Consider the following 21,531-nt stretch of genomic DNA (forward strand, 5'->3'; position numbering starts at 1 on the left):
AATCCCACTGTTTGTTCCTCGGTCATATATTTCTTCAAGAGCTATGATACCCAGTCATCAGTGGAAACTGAGTTCGAACTTCCTCAGAAAGCATCTTGCTATCTAAACATCTTTTCTCTCTTTTTTTTCTTTTTACGTTTTTTTTTTTCAGTTTTTATTTAAATTCCAATTAGTCAACATACAATATTATATTAGTTTCAGGTACACTATAGTGATTCAACAATTCCATACATCACCCAGTGCTCATCACAACAAGTGCCCTCCCTAATTTTCCCATCACCTATTTTTCCCATTCCCCCATCTATGTCCCCTCTGGTAAATACCAGTTTGTTCTCTGCAGTTGAATTTGTTCTGTGATTTGCCTCTCTCTCTCTCTTTGTTTTCCCTTTGTTCCTTTGTTTTGTTTCTTAAATTCCACATATGAGTGAAATCATATGATACTACATTTTCTTTTCTGTTAGTCTCTGTTTTGTCTGCCCTAATGTTAAAGTATTATGTGCTTTAAACTTAGAAACACACCTACATCCTACCAATGGCTAATGTGAAAAGCAGTCCATTTTAATACAGGGCATATTATTTGTTTAAGGTATGAATATCTGTAGAATCAGGAGACCTATGTGGGAATGGTGTTTGGAGTTTCAGTCTGAAATAGGCTTTGCCTTAGTTGTTAATATTACGGTATCATTGAGATCCCATTCCACTTCCTGTTGTTCAACTAGAACACAGGGTACAGAAAATAATAATTCAGGTAAATTCAAAATGAAATGAAAGATTATAGGATCACAATTAAAAATTTTCAAGACACTTTATCCATCTCTGTATCTCCACAAATGGACTAATATGGTAGTGCATTTTTACACTGAACTGGTTTTCAGAATGATCATTCAAACCAGAAAATTGTTCAGAAGGCATCTCCTCATCTTCATATGTTTCCCCCACTTCTTTCTAGTTCTCAGATAATTCTTTGATATCTACAGTCTGGGCTCCTATCACACATCTCTTTGTCTTGTTATCTCCCCTACTTTCCTTTCTGGGTGTTTTTGTTTTTTTTTTTCCTCCCTGTTCACTGTGTTTTCAGTGTCTGATCATCTAAGTCCGCCTTTCCTTGTGCTATTGGAATCTTGTTTTCTGCCTGGAAACATCTACTGAAACTTGTAGGCTCAGCTAGAATGCCATGTCACACCTGAAGCTTTTTCTGATCCTCCTGTACCTTAGTCAAATTCAGACTGTAGGTATCTCTCCTTCACACTTAAAAAGTGCAAGTTACAGCCCCTGGATTTCACAGAAGACTTACCTTAGTATAGGAACGACTTTTTCTTAAAAGCAAACATTCTCTTGGGACTTATTTCAGTAAGTAAAAACAGGTATGAAGGTAGGTCTTTCATAAAATTGAAGTGGCCTAACACAAACTTTTGAAAAGCAGGGGAGATCCATATTCCATGTCTTTCACTTACATTCCAATAATACTGTGTGCACCACTCTATCATAGAAATACCATATTTTATTAAATAGCTTTTTGCTTATCTTCTTTTAAACTGTGAATTTATCAGCAACAGGGACTAAGACTTAGTGTTAACATAGACATGGCACAGAGTAGGAGTATCATAGAATTCCAGGTAAGTGACTTTAAGTATACAACCATCATCAATCCATGTATAGCCATCTCCGACCCTGCACATAACTTTCTATCTTCTTTCATCTTTAAACTTTTTTTTTAAAGATTTTATTTATTTATTTGACAAAGAGATCACAAGTAGGCAGAGAGTCAGGCAGGGAGAGAGGGGGATGCAGACTCCCTGCTGAGCAGAGAGCCCGATGCGGGGCTCCATCCCAGGACCCTGAGATCATGACTGAGCGGAAGGCAGAGGCTTTAACGCACTGAACCACCCAGACACTCTCATCTTTAAACTTTATTCATTAAAGTTTATTCATTAAGAGAGTTAAACATATTTTCCCAGTAGTAAATACATATTTACATGTGTCTTCAAATAATATGAAACACACAATGTCATCTGACATTAGCTTTTGGAAAAAGTGATTCTCCCAACAGGGAGCCCAACATGGGGCTTGATCCCAGGACTCTTGATCCATGACCTGAGCTAAAGGCAGATACTCAACTGACTGAGCCACCCAGATGTCCCTAGAATACTTCTTTAATTGGGCATCATCTCTGGTGACGCACTGACATAAAGATGCAGTTTTGTCATTTCATTAAATGGATGGAAGTAGAGACCTGAAGAAAACTCAAAGAACCAAACATGAAATACAAAGTGTCAGAGGTTGCTCTTTTACACATCCTCTTACATGCTTTCATTCACAGAATAGAAAGTCATTAGGGTGTATCGTGCCACAGATGCACATACATCATAGGAAAGGTTTAATTTTACCCTACTGCAGCAGGAAGATTAAATGAAGCATGGGGGCCAGCCATTTCTGTAGAACCTCATGGGGCAGGGGAATATTTCAAGTGCTTTTTTTCTGAATCCCAAGTTATGCTTGAATTCCAATGATTCTCATCCTCAGTTTATCATTGGCTCACTTAAATTTGAGTTCATAAGAACATTAACTGGAATATACAAGTTAATTCTGGACATAGACATTGCATTATCAAGGTCATCTCTTCCATGATCATTTTACTGATATCCACTATTTTGCAAGGATATAGTAAAAAAAAAAAAAAAAAAAAAAAAGAAATTTGGATGTTTCTTTACTATTAAAAAAAAAAAAAAAAAAAAAGCCCAGCCAAACAAGCACCTATATTTCTTCATTTGTGGCCAAGGATGCCTTAAAATTGCATGAAGTGGAATAAAGAGTCTAGAGCTGTGGGAAAATGTGCATGGGAGATAGCCAAGGCTGGTTCCACCGTCTGCATTTTTCAATTTGTTTTCCTATCAACATGCCTATAAACTGGAAAGCATTAGGCACAGACTTATTGACAAGCATATGAGAATTTCTTCCAGTCTCCCTCAACCCTCCTTCAGGGAATCTCTTTTATGAATATAGGAGTCCCCATTTGAAATAAAAAGAGTCATAAGACAGATATAAAAACAAATTATTTTAGATCAGAGACTAAGGTGTATATGTACCATGCTTTTTGCAAATCTGTGGAGGGTTGGAAGGGAGGACAGCTAGCTGGGGCAAAAAGAGGGGCTAATTCAGTTTACTGCCAATGTAAAAGACAGCAAAGGGCTTGCCTTAGTCAAGAGGGTTTGACTGTTAAAATGTTGAATGCCTTCTGGCAATTAGGATTCCTGGAAGCCAGCAAGAGAAATACTCAGGTTCACTTCAAGAGAAAAGGAATTCCCTGAAAGGATACCTGAAAGGCATCGGTATCAGTGAGAAGGTTGGAATTACAGGACTGGAAAATGAGCAGGAGTCACAAGGAACCAGACATTGTTGAACACTGGCATGTGTTCAGGAAAATTTGATGGGGATGCTGCAGGAAATAACGATTAGGATGCTGAACTGGTGATACATCAGTGGGCATTTCGCCTCTGCCTTTGCTGGACCGTTAAGGATTTGCTGTTGCCCTTGTGAACAATTTCTCAACTGCAACTTTATTCCTTCAAGATTCAGGGTCATAGGTGAGATCATGACCTAGGGATGTTTATCCAGCTTTTTAACTTTATGATTAGAGTTCAGGCTCTGCTTCCCCCCAATACTCCCATCATGTAAGAATCCTCCAAAATAAGAATGGAAGTCAGATATCAGTGGCCTGATAAGAGAAAAAAGGTACATTATATAGCTGATAGAAACAGAAGGTAAAGTCATTAACTTACCTTCTTCAAATGCTTAGGCTTCTTTTTAGGATACCTGGAGAGGAATTTGTTTTGTTTTGTTTTTGTTTTTTGAGAGGAATGTTTGATTCTCTTCAAATTGTGATATTTTTTAATGGCCAATACTTACTAGTTTCAGTTAGTTTTGGAAAAGTTGAGCATCTCTCTGCAGGTACATAGATAGAACAACATTTGTGACTTCATTTGGGTTTCTTTCATCCTGTAGACCACCAGGAAAAGTATTAACATTACCACTTCACAAGATGAGGACACAGTATCAGAGAAGTGAAGTAACTCAGTTGCCCAGTTTTACAAAGAGCTCTATCAGGATTAGGTCCCATGTCTCTGATAGAAATCTCATTTTCCCACACACTTGCTTTTCTTTTTATTTTCCATATCAGGTTTAACTGCCATGACACATATTAGGCAATCATATTTTCACCTGAATTAATGTCCCCATACGTTGGCTTTATTTTTTGTTACCTACCACACCTATATTAATTTGTGTATACTTGTATTGTGAAGTCACATTAGATCGTGAGGTCTTATACCCAAGGCTTAGCACAGTGCCCAGCATATAAACGGAGCCAGATACATATTTGGTTTATGATGGAGAACTAGAAGAAGGGAAAAAAGGCAAAAAGATGGGTGGTGAAGGAGAAAGGAAAGAGAAGAACGTGGGATAGAGGAGGACTTGGATACACAGTAGCTAGGTCATACCATCCTCTAGCATTTGATGCATGTATCAGTACATAAGGATATTTTTAATAATACAGTAATGTTAATGAGTAATGTAGTAATGTAGGTCCCAGTTTATTACTAGAGGCCCATGAATATTTTTATTAATTTCAGTTATCAAAATGTTCTTCTTACCTTCTCTTACCCTAGATGGGTTTGACGGACTGACATATTTAACATAGAGTATGTCGTTGTTACATTTCAAATGATTAGAGTCTGCTGTCAGTTGTCTGTTTGCTTACTTTTATCTGGTGTCCATTTTTCTCCTAAAAATCATGGATAAAAGGGCTTTGGGATGGGGAAGTGACATACATAATTATGAATTTAAGACAAAGGGATATATTTCACTTCTTTGAAAATGCATAATGTTCTGTAAAGGTTTTAGGAAATAAGAACTCTTTGAAAGGGCTTCCTGATAAGAATAATTGCAAATGTCAAGGGATGAGAGTTCTCTGATAGTGATTATATCTCTAGAATGTCAGGTACTGGTGCAAAGGTGACATGAATGATTTGAGTGAGTTGTTCTATATCCGAGAGATTGTCCTGCAGAGAAATGAAAGCAGTACTCTATAACACACAGAGAGATTTATTCAAAGCCAAAATGTCAGAAGTAATCAAACTATTTAACTTGTGTTCGTAGCTTTACTTTGCATTATATAAATGGACACTCAGAATTTATTACATACTGGCAAATTAAGGAAACAGAATTTTTATAAAGTTGAATGATGCACTGTAGTTTTCAGTGAAATATTAGTAATCTTTATGGTAGTATATTAAGTGAATTAAGATTCCTAATAAAGTTCTACATACTATTTTTTTCCTTTTTCTTTAGGTTTAACCCACATGTAGCAAATATGATTGTTGTGTACACTCCCATGTACACAGTGCTCACAATAGAAAGAGAATATTGTTTATATCCCAGAACCCCAGTTCTCCCTTTTACCTGCCACTATTCCCCTCCAAGGGTAATTTTTACCCTGACTTGCAATATCATCAGTTATTATAAATAACACTGCTATGAGCATTCTTATATATGTGTATTGATTCTATGTATATATGTAGAAATATATATATATATACACATACACATATATATCCCTGTTCTCCTATATATATGTAAAACTGTCTATCTATCTGTCTACCTATCTGTCCATCTATCATCTATCCATCCATATACATTTCTGTTAGGATACCCTTCCGATGGAGATGCTGAGTCATAAAGTTATATACATGTATATAAAGTTATATACATGTTCTGTTACATAAAGTTATATACATGTATATATACAAAGTGTTTACACCAATTTACTCTCCCACCAGAAGTTTTTGAAAGTTCCAGCTTCTTTACATCCTTGGCAACACTTAACTTTTGGCTCTCATTTTCATTTCAGCCATTCTGATTGTAAAACCAAACTACTTCATTTTTTTTTCTGCTTATATTCTTTCATGTTACCCAAAGATTTTAAGTTATATAAATCAAAATAAGGACTTTTTATTTATAAGTTTATACTTAAAGGCTTTAAAGAATTATTCCTCACAATGTTTCCTAGACTTATATATTAGCATATTGCTTAAAGAGGAAAATTTTATTTAAATTCAGTGGAACTGGGGCGCCTGGGTGGCTCAGTGGGTTAAAGCCTCTGCCTTCGGCTCAGGTCATGATCTCAGGGTCCTGGGATCGAGCCCCGCATCGGGCTCTCTGCTCAGCGGGGAGCCTGCTTCCTCCTCTCTCTCTGCCTGCCTCTCTGCCTACTTGTGATCTCTGTCTGTCAAATAAATAAATAAAATCTAAAAAAAAAAAAAAAGGAAAAAAAAGAAAATTGATTAAATTCAGTGGAACTAGATTCATTAATGGAATATGAATTAAATATTTCAAATACTTTTTATGTTAAAACCATTTTAAGTATCTTGCAACAGTTTATGTGTATGATGGAGTTCAAGGTGGTTTATTTTTTACAGTCTTTTTGTCTTAATAGAAAATAATTGTATGCATAATTATATGTTTTAATACTGTCCGTAAGATTAAACTTTCTCATTTATTGAAAGATGGTAACATCTGTCACTAGCAATGACTCCAAATTGTTGCAAAATCTTCTTTTGTGTCACTTATTTCCAAAATATTATTATCTTAGGTTAATTTTATTTTTAATTTTTTAAAATTTTTTAAAATTTATTTATTTGACAGAGATCACAAGGAGACAGAGAGGCAGGCAGAGAGAGAGGAGGGGAAGCAGGCTCCCTGCTGAGCAGAGAGCCCGATGCGGGGCTTGATTCCAGGACCCTGGGATCATGACCTGAGCCGAAGGCAGAGGCTTTAACCCACTGAGCCACCCAGGCACCCCTAAAATTAATTTTAATAGCCAATATTTAGTTTAATATAAATTCTTTTTTAAAAATGATAAGCAGGTGTGACTGAAAACAGAAAATCCATTCCTGGTAAAGTAGAAAGCAAAGGTTCCATATAAATTTTGGAGCCAGTGTTGGGTCAGGGAGTATGGTGGGGTTGGAGTATAATTCCTGGGCCAGAAGCCAGAAGGCACCCGGGATTTGGGAGACTGAATGTTAAGATTCTCTGTGGTCTGGGGAAAAGGTAAGGACTACATATGGTTTGAAGGGTATGAAACTAGTGTTAAAAACTGCAATGATTGACTCTGGAGAGTGAAGCTTTAAAGGATCCAAGTGAGAGATACTAAAACATTGGCATTGGGATTCACAAACATTTTAGACATAAGCAGGAAGTCATATTGGGATTAATGACTCCATTTTTACAATTATTGTCCCTAGTAAGCAGAATATTTGAATTGTCCTGCCAGCCGTCTCCCATTTCCACCTTCCATTCATTTATTGCCACCAATTATTTTCTTAATTACTCACCTGCTCATAAACAACTTAGCAGCTGTCAATTATGGAAAAAAAAAATAAGATTAGAGCCATTTGATCTAGAATCCAAGCTGCTCTGTGGTTGGCCACCATCTTAACTTTTAGACAGTCATAAGTATATAGAGGTGTTCCTGAATCTTAAGGTACAGTTCTTCTAATAGTTCCATAGTTGTTCAGCTTTGGATTTAGCTCATTCTGTTCCCTTAGCCTGGCATTTCATCTTCTCTACCTTCCGTATCCCTTGAAATCACTCCTTGTCCTTTCTGACACAATTTAAATTCAGTATCTCATAAATTATGTTCATGAATCACTCCCCCCACCTGACCTCTGCCACTCACAGCTAAGCCTTGTAATCTGTATTTTTTCTTCATTGGATTTTCAGAGTTTGCCTGCCTATCTCTCACATAAAATTATAATCTTCTTGAAGATAGGGATTACACATTAAAATCTTTATAGCCCAGGCACACTTAGCAGAGTACTTTTGAACAACAAATTGCAAATTGGCTTTTAAAGGTTTGAGAATTAAACTAAATTATTTCATTTATGGAGCATACACATGCAAAAGACTTACCTCAAGGGTGAGCCTGGTGGTAGGTATTAAGGAGGGCATGTATTGCATGGAGCACTGGGTGTTGTACATAAACAATGAATCTTGGAGCACTGCATCAAAAACTAATGATGTATTTTATGGTGACTAACCTAACACAATTAAAAAAAAATAGACTTATCTCAAAATGAATGGCTCCCAACTGGAAGTGATTTTGCCTTTTCCCTCCAGGGGACATTGGGTAGTCTGGAGACGTTTTTGACTGTCACAACTGAGAGAAGGGGCTGCCATTGGCATCTTGTATGTAGAAGTAAGAGATGCTGCCAGTCTTCCCACAATGTCAGGGCGGTCTTCCACAACCAAGAAATATCTAGTCCTCAATGTCAGTAGATTGAAAAACCCTACTCCAGGTTAAGAAGATACCCTTTATCATTACTTTCAAATTTTTAAAAAATAATAAAAAGAATTACCTACTGTTCATGTAGCCTACATGTCAGACTAACTTCTATATTACTGTCACTATTTTTTATTATCACTGAATTATTGGTACTTTATATATTACCCTAACCTGTGTAATTTACATATGTGTACAAATCAACTGTTTTTAGTGTATTTTCCTAGTCTTTTCTGTTTGATTACCTGTTTTTTATTCCTCTCTCTCACTGTATATCTACCTTCCAGCATATACATGCATATTATAAGACTGGCATATATCCTTCCAGAGTCACAGTCATACATACATATGTTTATGTGAATGTATACATATATACATAATACCTATGTAAATATGTATTCCTATAATTTCTTCATGGTTTTATACATATATATGTTTATAATATTTATAAATATTATAAACTGTCCCTGAACCACTATGGCTGCAGCTGGCTAGACCAACTACCAAAGGCAAATGTCCTTCATTCCTAACTACCAGCTCTCTCCTTTTTGCAGAAAGTAACTAGAACACTTCTAGCAAACAAGCTGAGACTAGTCTACAAGAGGGTCTGGGAAATGTGAATTTTGGGCTTCTACTGGCCCACATTAGTCAAAGACTGTATAGGGACAGCATGGAGCTGACTACCAACAGACAGTGGCCATGTATATCTGTTAGTGAGATTCCTGCTAGTATAAGTTTGTATTAGTATTGTTATTATTTAGTGCATGAAATTATTTTTTGTTTTGTGTCTTTTGTCCCTTGACAATATCTCAGTGAAACTCCTCCATGTCAATTCATGCACACTACTTTGTTTTCCACAAAGCCCGAATGTTACAACGTGATGCAGGTGAATCATAATCCATTCAGGCATTCACGTTGATGGGTTTTCCTTTTGACTCTTCTCTTTGGCCATCATAGACAACGTGGAAATAAATATCATGCATTAGCGTTTTCTGTATGTTGGTGCTTCCCTGGCCCCTTACAAGATGAGGTCCCAGGTTTGGGATTGCTGAGATAGACTGTGTTTTGTTTTCAGTTGCCATATAGCTTTCCCACTTGGGCATACTACTTTGTTTTCATAATCAACATAGGAAAGGACTCCTTTCACTCTATCCCTGCCAGCAATATCTGTTATCTGAGATAATTTCTTAATGACCTTCCTTCCCCTGCCCCCAGAGAGCAAGTCACAATAGAAAGCAACCCAAATACTACCCCAACTAGACTGTTACAGATCCTCTAACACCATTATAGTGCCTGGAGATTTTTGACTTATTCAGTTTTCTAATATAAAATTATGAATATTGGGGCGCCTGGGTGGCTCAGTGGGTTAAAGCCTCTGCCTTCAGCTCAGGTCATGATCCCAGGGTCCTGAGATCGAGCCCCGCATCGGGCTCTCTGCTTGGCGGGGAGCCTGCTTCTCCCCTTTCTCTCTCGGTCTGCCTTTCTGCCTACTTGTGATCTCTGTCTATCAAATAAATATCTTTAAAAAAATTTATGAAGATTAGTGAAGATGGAATAGCTTTTCAGTAGTATTTCATGAAAAATAGGTCTAATTTTCAATTCTTGTTTTATTTTGCTGGGTTTTTTTTAAAGCTGTTTAAAAGTTCACCAGAGTCTGCCATTATCAGGCATTGTCTCTGGTTGAACCAGTCACAGTAGGCTAATTTACATTGTAATTATTCTCAGTTCCAAAATCTTAATGACTTTTAACATCAGATGTTCATTTCTTGCTATGTGTCTATTACAAGTTGGCTAGGATGGAGAGGGGATTTGCTCCACGCCTCTTCACCCAGCAGTCCAGGCTTCTGAGGGATCCACCATCATAAGCATTCCCAGTGGTTGTGGCAGTGGGAAGAAAAGGTGAAAATTTGGCTGTTATAAACTCCTCCACAGAAGTGATGCTGCTATGTCCAATCACTTGGTAATGACCAGTATCAACTAACACACTAATTAATTTCTTAGAACATTTATTACATGTTTCTTAACTTGTCATGATTCAGCACAAAGTACTTCAGTTGCCTTCCTGTTCCCTTCTGGCAACTTCACCAATTTTGAATATTTTTTAAGTGTATTAAGACCATTGATTTTGAAAAACTGGGTTGTTGGCTTGCTATCTAAATTGAAGAGTAACATGGTCAAATAGCTCTCCATTCCTATTTTTTATACTGTTTAGGTGGCTCATTGAAGGAATTGATTAATGGCATCAAAAATATTATGACATCTTAGTCAATAACGTTAGGATAAATGGCGTTAGTGTTTGTCATATTTTCAATATGATTTAAATCTGGTCGCCGCCCTTGATGATTGACATTTGGATCCAGTTTCATTTTATCGGAGTGCCCTGGTAGTACCTGTGAATATCTGCACTTCTTGTATTGTTAAGCTAGTAGTTAAAGTTTGTGATTATTATTTGAAAGTAGTATAATCCAAGGAAAACCTTTGGCTATTTAAAAGAAGTTAGAAGAGGTGCCTGTGGCTCAGTTGGTTAAGTGTCTGCTTTCAGTTCAGGGTCATGATCCCAGGGTCCTGGTTATCGTGCCCATTGTGGGGGGAGGTCTCTGCTCAGCAGGGAGTCTGCTTCTCCATCTCCCTCTCTGCTTGTGCTCTCTCTCTCTCTCACTCTCTCTCCCCCTTTCGCTCACTCTCTCTCAAATAAATAAATAAAATCTCTTAAAAAAAAAAAACAGATTAGAAGATTATAAATGTACATTTTCCTGAAGGCAGTCGCTAACTTTTTGTCCTTAGAAAAAAGATCTTGTGGACATTCCTTGGCATTGCAGCTTTCAGCAAATGGCATTAAAATTCTGATTCCATATTGCTTGTTCTTTTACATTGAAGCAGATGTCAGTTTCATATGGATTCTGAATATCATCCAATCTGTTCTTCAAATATAATAATTACTGGTCAATGGTTTTGGATAATTTATACATCTGCTGAAATCGTGGAGGTTTTATCAATTGTTTTGACTTAGAGTTTGTTCCTTTCAGAAAGCTGAGGATCTGGAACTATCTTACTTTGGACTAAGTCACCTCTACTCTGAAGAATAGCCACATGTGCTTAGGTAGCATGAGTGTGGGTGATCTGAACCATTATTGCTCCCAAGTCCTAAGGAGAAGGTTCGGGTACAAAAAGGGGATCCCTTCCAAGTAAGGAAGATTTTGTGAGCCTGTTTCACATACTATTTGTGAAAGGCAAAAGGAGGTAGTGATGTAAAGCTCAAGCTTTAGATGCTAGAATAAAGTGATTTTTTTTTCATTATAAGGGACTGTAAAAGTCATTAAAGCTAACTTTCATCTAGTTTTCAGACACCCGAGATAATAGTTTTCAAACTTTCAGCTAAGTAGGACCCACAGAGATTCAATAATAACCTTATTTCTTATTTCCTATCATCACTTGAAAACTTTCTAAATGAAATGAAAGCAGTAGACATCATTTGTTATCACTTCCCCTCTTTCCACTGTTAGTCCTGCTGCTCCTGGTCCATATTTTACCAACATAATAATGTAATGCTGGTCAATGGTTTGGGATAATTAACAGTTTGGCTTAAGCTTTAGAAATTTTATTTTGATTTAGAATTTGTAGCCTCCATAAAGCTTAGGATTTTGAACCAAATTAGCCGTGTCTAGGCAAAGTCACATGTATTACATGTTCTACATTCATCAAGTCATGTATGCTTCACAGAAGGTAGGAGACTGTAAGGCACGTGTGAGACTTATCCACATTTTATAAAGGAGAGGAATGAGATTTAAGAAGGCTCAGAAAATTATCTAAGTCACTTGGATTTTAAATTTAGGCTTCCTCATGATAGAGCCCTCTCTTGTGAACACCCTAATGTATCTTTCTTTCTCCCTACCCTCACCCCTCAAAAATTCTTCGTCTTATTTTGGCGTTCTCACCTGTAATATAAATGACATGCAGTGTTGAAATGATAATTAGACCCACTCACTCATATACTTGCCAAATCACCAGACTCAAAGTAGAATGTCAGTGAAATTTTCTGGATATTAAGATTGCTTTCATCATTTTGCAAACCAAGATTTAAAATCTAGGATCTCATAATTAGAGGATTGTATCAGGAGTTCTGGTGTTTGTTCACTATTATGTAATGGTTCTGTGACATGCTGAACAAAGGGCTCTAAGTTGTCTTCTACCTTTCTAGTAGAATGTTCAGTGTGGTTTCCATTAGGTAACATTCTGTTTCCCCAACATGTGGATGAAACATGGTTCTCTGAAGGTTTTATTATCCAGAGACCAGCAGTTTGAAATTTTTGGTATTAAAAATATTTGAACATGGCTTACTGATAATTTTATCCTGAATTCTATTTTGTGTGGACAGACCCTGTTTAATTTCTGTAGTTCCTATTGTGGGGGCTGTTGTTGATGATATTATTTTGGAAGACTTTGTGATGTGTTCAAATTAAAACTCTCTCTTGAACCCTGAAGCACATGGCCATTATCACTAGTGAGCTATTTAGGAAAAGAATTGCCAGGGAAGAGTGGCGCATAGCAGGGTGTGTCCTGTTTATAAATTCAAAGGAATTTTGCCATCCTTTTCTTTCATCAGAGTATATGAGTCAAGCTGGGTGGAAGTAGAAATATTCTCTAGAGGGGCACCTGAGTGGCTAAATTGGTAGGGTATCTGCCTTTAGCTCTCGTCATGATTCCCAGGATCCTGAGATTGAGCCCTGCTTTGGGCTTCTTGCTCAGAGGGGAACCAGCTTCTCCCTCTCCCTCTGCCTGCCCCTCCCCCTGCTTATGTGTGCTCTCTCTCTCTCTGTCAAATGAATAAATAAAACCTTTAAAAAAAGAGATTATCTAGAGGTTATTTTATTGATGACCAAATCCATTTTTGTAAAAGTTAAAGACCCCAAATTGAGCCTTTTTAGTAGTTGCCTATTACTAAAATGGCATCTATTTTAGTTTTTCAGTCTCTTAAGTATGCAAAGTGTTATCTCAAACCCAAATCAATTTTGTGGTAGAAAAGAGATTAAGTGGATGAAAAATTGTTGTTGAAAATATGGATTTAAATGCTTCAATAGTGGTACTGTGTAATTTCTAAATGACAATTTGATATTGATATGATAAGAAAGGAAACTGCCATTAATAATTGAAAGCAATGCAAATGTATGTATTAAACAAACACAAACTGAAAGCAGGCAAATAATATAACACTTAGTGCTTCAGCTATTAATCTATAGTATGAAGGTATTTTAAAAAGCTTCCTAATATATTGGATTTTTGGGTCTTTTATGTTTCTGGATCCAGATTTATATTTTTGAGAATAATATCTACTATCAACCTGATATAAAGAGCAGTTCATTGCGACTGACATCTTCTGGAAAAGAAGGAATTATCTTTAATGGGATTGCTGACTGGTTATATGAAGGTGAGTCGAATAGATTTAGTTTCAAAAGAACACAAACAACATATTTTTATGCAAAATCTGAGAGAAATCTGTTCATTCTATAACAATACTTATAGCTCCATTTCCTCTTATTTCTGCTCAAAATTGCCTTCATGCTTTCATGTCTTTGTATGTGCTTATATTTTGACCGGTTGTGATTCACATCTACTACATTTGAAGGGTGTGTGTGTGTGTGTGTGTGTGTGTGTATATGTATGTATACACATACATTTTGTTCAGGCTAGAGAGATTTGATTTTGGTGATGCTTAACTAATGAAAGTGAGTAATCATTTTATGTCATTCTGGAATTAGATGCTGAATTTTTCTGACTATGGGAAAGGAGAAACAAAAATCTTTACTGCTCAACAAGTGCATGAAAACCACTTGTTTTTAGTTATTCTCATTAAGAACAGTCTGTCATTGTTTAAAAGCCATCGCATGGGGAACAAAATAAAACCCACCTAAAGGGTCATTTGTAAAACTACTGAATGAAGTTTTCATGATAGCTGAGAATATAAAAAGGAAATCAGGTAATAAAAACCTCTGTCCAGTTTGATCATGCACCAGTTGTCAGCTGGGTTAGGGGTACAGATTTCCTCAGGAAGACTCAATGCTTGAGGTTAATACCTAAGTTTCAGACTCTGCAACTGATCTTGGCAAAATGCATTAAGATTTAAAGCAAGTTAGTCACGTTTGATTAGAAATTATAAAGCTAAGAATCATCTAGAAAATAAATTTTATTTCTTGAGCAATACTGGCAAATGCAATCTTCCACATCAGACTCCATATTCTTAAGTCTGTAAGAAAAGTAAATCACCTACCTCCTTCACTTATTCATCCATTCTATCATTAAACAGATATTATTAAAGACTTACGTACGTTCTAAGTATTTGTAAGGGTGCTGAGATATAATAGATATAACATCTATTATAACAGATATAATGTAGATACCTATAATAGATATAATAAGGTACAAAACAAAGTACTTCACATTAAGAGAAACATTTTGCTGGGTGAAGCTATTTTATTAATGAAGAGACACTGTGCCTTTGAGATTTATATGCATATGTGTACATGTATATTTACAATATATTTTTGTATATATGCCAGCATCAAATAATAAATTATTTTAGAGGCCACAGTTAATTCTGAGAGGAGTAGTAGGAACTACTTTGGAAATGTAAAAAATAGTTACGCTCTGAATTTTTAAAAAATTCAAACTCACAAAGTGATAAGTAGGGTTCTTCGATTCAGAGTATCAGAAGCTGACTCTGGCTTTCTTATTGCAAAAGTATAAATTTTTAGAGTGTGTGATGGCCCAGTGAATTAAAGAGATAGGTGGAGAACAAACTTGAAACTTGGGTGGTTCCAAGAATCTAGGTAGCAAGAACTCAGTATCTCTGATTTAGAAGAGCTGGGTGAGATGCCCTTCATCTTCAAACCATCGTCGGTACTCTGTGAGACCCTGACCGGTGAAGAAACCATGTCAGTGCAGTGTGACAAGCAGTTAAATCACAGGAAACACAGGATTCTATGAAAGAACAAAAGAGAGCTAGCCCATTCTCGGGATTTGCAAACATTTTCCTAAAGGAGAAACCCTCTAAGTTGAGCCTGAAAGATCAAGAAATAGAAGAAACTAGGCAGGAAAGAGCCCAAGCGTCCATTAAGTGACGAATGGATAAAGAAGATGTGGCATATATAAACAATGGGCTATTACTCAGCCATAAAAAAATAACAAATTTTGCCATTTGCAGAGACATGGATGGAGGTAGAGAGTATTAAGCTAAGTGAAGTAAGTCAGTCAAGAAAGATAAATACCATATTATTTCACTCATATGGAATTTAACAAAACAAATGAGCAAAAAAAAAAAAAAAGAGAGAGAGGGAGAGAGAGAGAAACCAAGAAACAGACTTTTAACTATAGATAACAATCTTATAGTTACCTGAGGGGAGGTGGGTAGAGGGATGTCTTAAACAGGGGACGAGGATTAAGGAGGGCACTTGTGATGAGCACTGGGTGCTGTATTGAAATGTTGAATCACTATATTGTACACCTGAAACTAATAGTACACTGTATGTTAACCAGCCAGAATTTAAATAAAAACTTTATGAAAGGAAGGAGAAGAACCTAGGTAAGGAAATCTATGCAAGAGTTAAAAGCTTGCAAAAGCATAGCAATGTTAAATAGCATGGTGTGTGCCTTGGGAACTAAAATCTGCTTGGTATTATTGGGGCATAAAATTTGAGTAAAAGGAGGGCAGCAAATACCAAGGGATAGTGACCCTAAAAATAATCTGGGATTTCAATTATTTTTCCACTAGTAAATGGGGTAACTAATAGAGCTATTTAAGTAAGGGAGTGTCAGTATTATATCTTCCATATAAATAGATCATTTTGACTACAGTATAAAACTGGGATTGAATAGCAGAAAGAACCAATGAGAAGCTGGCAGGCCTTTTCTGTGTTCTGTTGAAAGATAATGAGCAATATTAGTAAGGTTAAAGCTGTAAGAAGGAGGGAAGATTTTAAAGTTGATGAGGCAGTAAAACAGATCTTAGTGGTTAAATGGATGGGGTGGGTGAAAAGAAGTCAATGATTCTTTGGCTTCTGGTTTGGATCACTCGTAAATAGTGGTTATAAGCACAGTGAGCAAGCATTTATAAGAGTAGTGGGCTTCGGGGAGGGAAGGAATAATTTAGTGGGAACACTGGTGCTCCGCAGTGTGCTGGCATGCTACCTTGGGTAACAAAATGTGATCATTAACATGGTAGAACTTTTAAGTTAACTCAATGTAGAATCTAGTGCCTGTACAACTGAACAACTGCCTTGGGCCTCTTTCTTTTACATAAGGCTTTATATAATTTATGGCATTACATTTCTAAGGAAAATGTCAGAAGAGAAATTAAAGACTATTAACTGACAAATACGGTTATTTTCCTAATTAGAGAATAAAATTCTATATATTATGGAGAGTGAACACTGACTGTGTTGGGGAATAGGTAGGACATGTAGGACAAAAACTTCTGTAATTACACTGTAGGTCTGACACTTTCCAAAACAGAATGGAAAACTTACAGTTTTGCCATTCAAATTAAACTCAGTCCTTTGGGCTCTTATGTTGTAGGTATCCTAGCAAATTCCAAATGTGTTATGTGATTGAATCCTCACAATGCTAGCATATTTAGTCATTTACTGAAGAAACCAAGACTCAGGGGGGACAGGTGATTTGGACGTGGCCTCAAAGCTCACGAGTGCCGAAGATGGCACGTGAATGTGTATTTTCAAAGCCAGTACTTCTCCCTAGTCTACTCTACCTGTTAGAATTCAGTGCCTTTCATCATTTCCTAAGGAATGACACATGTTGTGGACCTAAGCTATTAGATTTCACAGGTCTGTTTCCTCAGCCAAAGAATCTGAATCCTATTGACCAAAGACTTACCTCAATTCTTGCTTTATTTCCAAGAGAAGGGACTGTATCATGGGAGTCGGTGTTAAGGTTTGACAGAGGGATTTAGGCCATTTGGATGCCATTGATTTTTCCCTCATCTGTCATCCCCAACCTATGTTTCAAGAGTCCCACATTTACCTTCGTCTCCCACTACCACTGTGCTTTTCCAAGACACCAACAGCTCCCATATTTTCTTTTTTCCCTTCCGTATACTCACTATAACACAGTGACATCTAAGAATGCATATGACCTTCAACAGTATGTGTGCAATACTCTAGTGTGGAGATTTCCTTTTTTGTTACTTTACAAATATCAATTACAATCTGAATTAGTATGTGTGGGAGACTGAAGAAGGAACATGTAACATTTCCACTTAATTCCTTTAATTGAAATTTGCCTTTTGTAAATATCATAGAAAAAAAGATTAGAGAAGGAGTCACAGAAAAGAAAATATTTTTGTGGAACAAATTTGAAGGCATGGCTTAAATTTTTTAGGTTCAGGCCAGTCTGTGAGTGTGGCTGTTGATCCCAGTAACAGACACATATGTCGAGGTTTTAAAGTCTTGAAGTGTTATTTTAAAGCCTCTTTGTCCCTTTTTTAAGTATCATTCAATTCCTACGGAAAGAAAAGGCAAATAAAATAAAATGTGGTTTAAAGAGTTGGTGACTTTCCGAAGAAAAATGAAACATTATGCTCAAAATGAAACATTTTATACACAATTCACACAAAATGCATCTCATGTTATTCATATAAATTGGTGCATTTAACATAGTAATTCAACTAAATAAAATATCAGATGAATTCTTTGCTAACAAAGTAAAGTTCACAGCTACCAAGTCTACAACTTAGAAAATTTCTATAAAGTACTAAATATGCAATAGAAAAAGTGAGTGTCACTTGAGGTTATTTGAACATATAAAATAGTGGAACTAATGTGCCTAAATGATTTATAAATGTGTTTTTAAGGAATTCTTCTGTGATATTCAGTTCAACAGTTATCGAGTAGACACATCTTTCCAGCATTATCTGAGAGGGATATGAAGAGGAATAGGGTCTCCATATTGTGGGCATTACTAACTTAGTGGAGTGAGAAACTATAAACACCTGTTATATAAGGAATTATTTGGAGCATAGTAAATAGAAATATAAATAGAACTACATGTCCACATACCAACTAGAAATATAAGTAGGATTAATTCTAATGGAATGGGGGAATATAGAGTGGCTTCATGGAAGAAATGGTATTTGCATTGAGCTTTAAGAATGAAAGGAATAAAAAAGTTAGAGAAACAATTGACAGCATAAACAATTCCTTATCAACAGATGAAGATTGTTAAATTTTTTGGTTATTTATTGAGAAGAATGCAAAAATGGCTATTTTCACTTTTTTTTCTGTCTTCTCTTGGATATAGGAAATCACATTCATGCATTCATTGATTCAGCAATTATTTATTGAGCACTTACTAAATCCCAGTAAAACTGGGCTATGACAGATAAAAGAAAAAGGCAGAGATGCAGCCGTGGAAGCCAGAGGAAGATAGAATAATAGAGCTGAGTCTCAGGAGGTCAAACAAAGTAAGGATTCCATAGTTACTGTTGGATTTGCTACCAGAAATTGATAAGAGCAAAGTCAGTCAATTTGTGGTACCAGAAGCAAGATTGCAATGGATAGAGGTATAAATGAGAAGTGAGAAGGTTATGAATATAGACAATTCTTTTAAGAAACTTGACAGTGAGATAAGGAAAATAAAGGGGAAAAATGAACCACAGACCCATCTGGCTGGCAGTAGCATACTCGGGAAATCTTATCTGTCTAAATTGATAAACTACAAATGGATAAAATTAGCTTACTTTTCAGAATAGCATGTTAATCTGAACACAATGATTATATATTAGTTTACTGTAAGTACTTTGTGTTGAGGCTATGTTTTTAAGTGTCTTTGATATAAAACAACATGTGTTGAAAACTCCATCTGTTCTGCAGTGAGATTTTCTAATCATTGTAATAAAGACAGAGAAGAACCAATCCCTCATTGAGATGGATGGTATGCAATTTGTAGAAATACATTGTTTGTAAATAATATAATTAACACAGGAAGTTTCAATCCATGAGTAAGAGTCCTTATTAGTTGCAATTAAAGAAGTGTGTGCATATCTAAGAGCACTCTTAAGTAGATGCATATTAAAGATTCTTTTATTTATTTCCTTCCCATTTCAGTTAGCTTTATTTTTATACCTGAAGGAAGTCACATAACTCTTTGTGTGTACTACTTTGATATTTTAGTGTTTTTGTGAGGAACAACTCTAGGCATAGATCACTCTAAAATAAATTAGAGTAGATGATACCTAGTTTCCATTGAATGGTGCTCTCAAATCTGGGCCATTCTTATTCTTGGGAAGTACCTGCACAGATATATTTCAGCACCTAGGATAGAACCCATTTCTTTAGAAAACCTGAGTGTTGATTTTAGACAGGACAATCTGATCTCTCTGTACCTTCTAGGCTCATAAGACTTAAGAGTTTACACTCAGTTGGCAGTTAGCATTTTTTCCCTCATTGTGTCATGTGGATGACTCATGTCTCCTCTTATGAATTGTAAGTAACTTGTACAAATCAGGGTCAGGATTACAACTGGAAAAAAAAATGGCACATTCAAAGTAGTATACAAAATTTTATCTATGAAGGGACCACTTGTCAAAGACAAGGGTTATGTAGCAACCTTTGGCTAGTATTGATTTAGCCATTTACACCTGAAGTGAGATGGGTAAGTGCTCTTTTACTAGAACCTAGAAGGAGGGTATCCTATAGTTTCTCAAGTAATAGAAGCAGTAAGTTTTGGTTGAGGAACATAGCCAGACTCACATGTTTCCAGTGTGTAAGAACCAAGAAAGTAAATACCATGCACTAACTTTATTCTCTTCGTTTGATTTGTCTGGTCTCATATTGGTGACAGCCAACAAAGGCTCAGAGATCATGGGGATGTTATAATTTATTCAGATAAAAACTTTGTGTCCTTGAAAGAACACATGAAATTCCATCTGCTACTGTTTCTTTTTTTTTAGGATTTTATTTATTTATTTGACAGAGAGAGATACAGCAAGAGAGGGAACAGAAGCAGAAGGAATGGGAGAGGGAGAAGCAGGCTCCCCACTCAGCAGGGTGCCTGATGTGGGGCTTGATCCCAGGACCGGGATCATGACCTGAGCTAAGGCAGATGCTTAATGACTGAGGCACCCAGGTGTCCCTCTGCTACTGTTTCTTTGTAGGGCGATATTAGTCCAGTGTATGTACCAGTCTGAAATTTATAACTACAGTCAGCACTTATGTTTTCCATATAAGGTTTTGGGGAAATGTGCCCAAGAAAATAAATAAGGTTATCATATGGCCTTAACTGGTAATCCTAGCTCCCTCTGAGAACTATTCATTCATTTTTCTCTTTCCTTCTGCCAGCATTTTGATTATAGGAGTCATTTACGTGGTGGATCAAACCAAAATTTTATCCCTGCCAAATCTTATTCCTTTTCCTCTTTTTCTTAATTAGGTTGCTACATTTTCAGTTTTCCACTGAAATGGAAATTGGAATGTGGAAATGTAGAATTGGAAAATGAGATCAAGTTGGACAAAGGAGTATTTCTGAATCTCTGGATCCAGATATAGTCTTCTTTACTCTCTGTTGTATAGTGAAGACACATATTCTTCCTAGCAGATGAGCTTAATCGTCAGACAACACTGTCAAGTTCCCCCGCCATCCCCAGTCCTATTGAGTCCCACCTGATTGGGGAGAAATTTCAGCTTCCAGGTCAGAGGAAGAGAATTAAGACATTGTTTAGTGGAAGCAACCCCCACTGCCATAGGCATTAGGACTCAGAAACCCATTGATCTCCTTATCATGAAGACAAGAAACAAAATATGTCCAGTGGGGTAATGGTGTGATAGTGATAGAGAATGCTATACTTCTACCCCTTAGTTCCTAGATCTTTGCTTTCTGGCTATGCGAGAGGGACATATGTATGCTCTATGAGGACATCCCAACTTCAGGATTGTTTCAGCACCAAGACTGAGATAGAGAAGACTAGTTAACACTTTCGTCAAACCAGGTACATATAGCTAAAAGAAAACAGTGAAATTCATGGTCTGAGCCTATTGCCCTTCTTTCTGCTATAGAAGAGTTTCTGTTTGGTGGTGATGGAGAGTGGATTATTGTGGTAATGGATAAGCTATTCTGTAATTCCATGACTAGTACAGGCATAGCTATACAGAGCTTGTATCTATCTTGTAATGACAAAATGCTACCCCTTCTTG

The 21,531-nt window shown here is 36.5% G+C and overlaps 1 protein-coding gene across 2 annotated transcripts in view; it reads left to right on the forward strand.

Annotated features, from left to right (window-relative positions):
* Positions 1–21,531, forward strand: part of LOC111155763 (dipeptidyl peptidase like 10) — a 1,348,454-nt gene that overhangs the window by 1,218,998 nt on the left and 107,925 nt on the right. For both annotated transcript variants that reach the window (XM_022516189.1, XM_022516263.1), the window contains exon 8: positions 13,640–13,760. In XM_022516189.1, coding sequence (XP_022371897.1) covers positions 13,640–13,760 — 121 coding nt within the window. The remainder of the gene's footprint in view (positions 1–13,639; positions 13,761–21,531) is intronic.

Source organism: Enhydra lutris, unplaced genomic scaffold, assembly GCF_002288905.1.
Source record: "Enhydra lutris kenyoni isolate GAN:26980312 unplaced genomic scaffold, ASM228890v2 scaffoldscaffold1, whole genome shotgun sequence".
Classification (NCBI taxonomy): domain Eukaryota; kingdom Metazoa; phylum Chordata; class Mammalia; order Carnivora; family Mustelidae; genus Enhydra; species Enhydra lutris.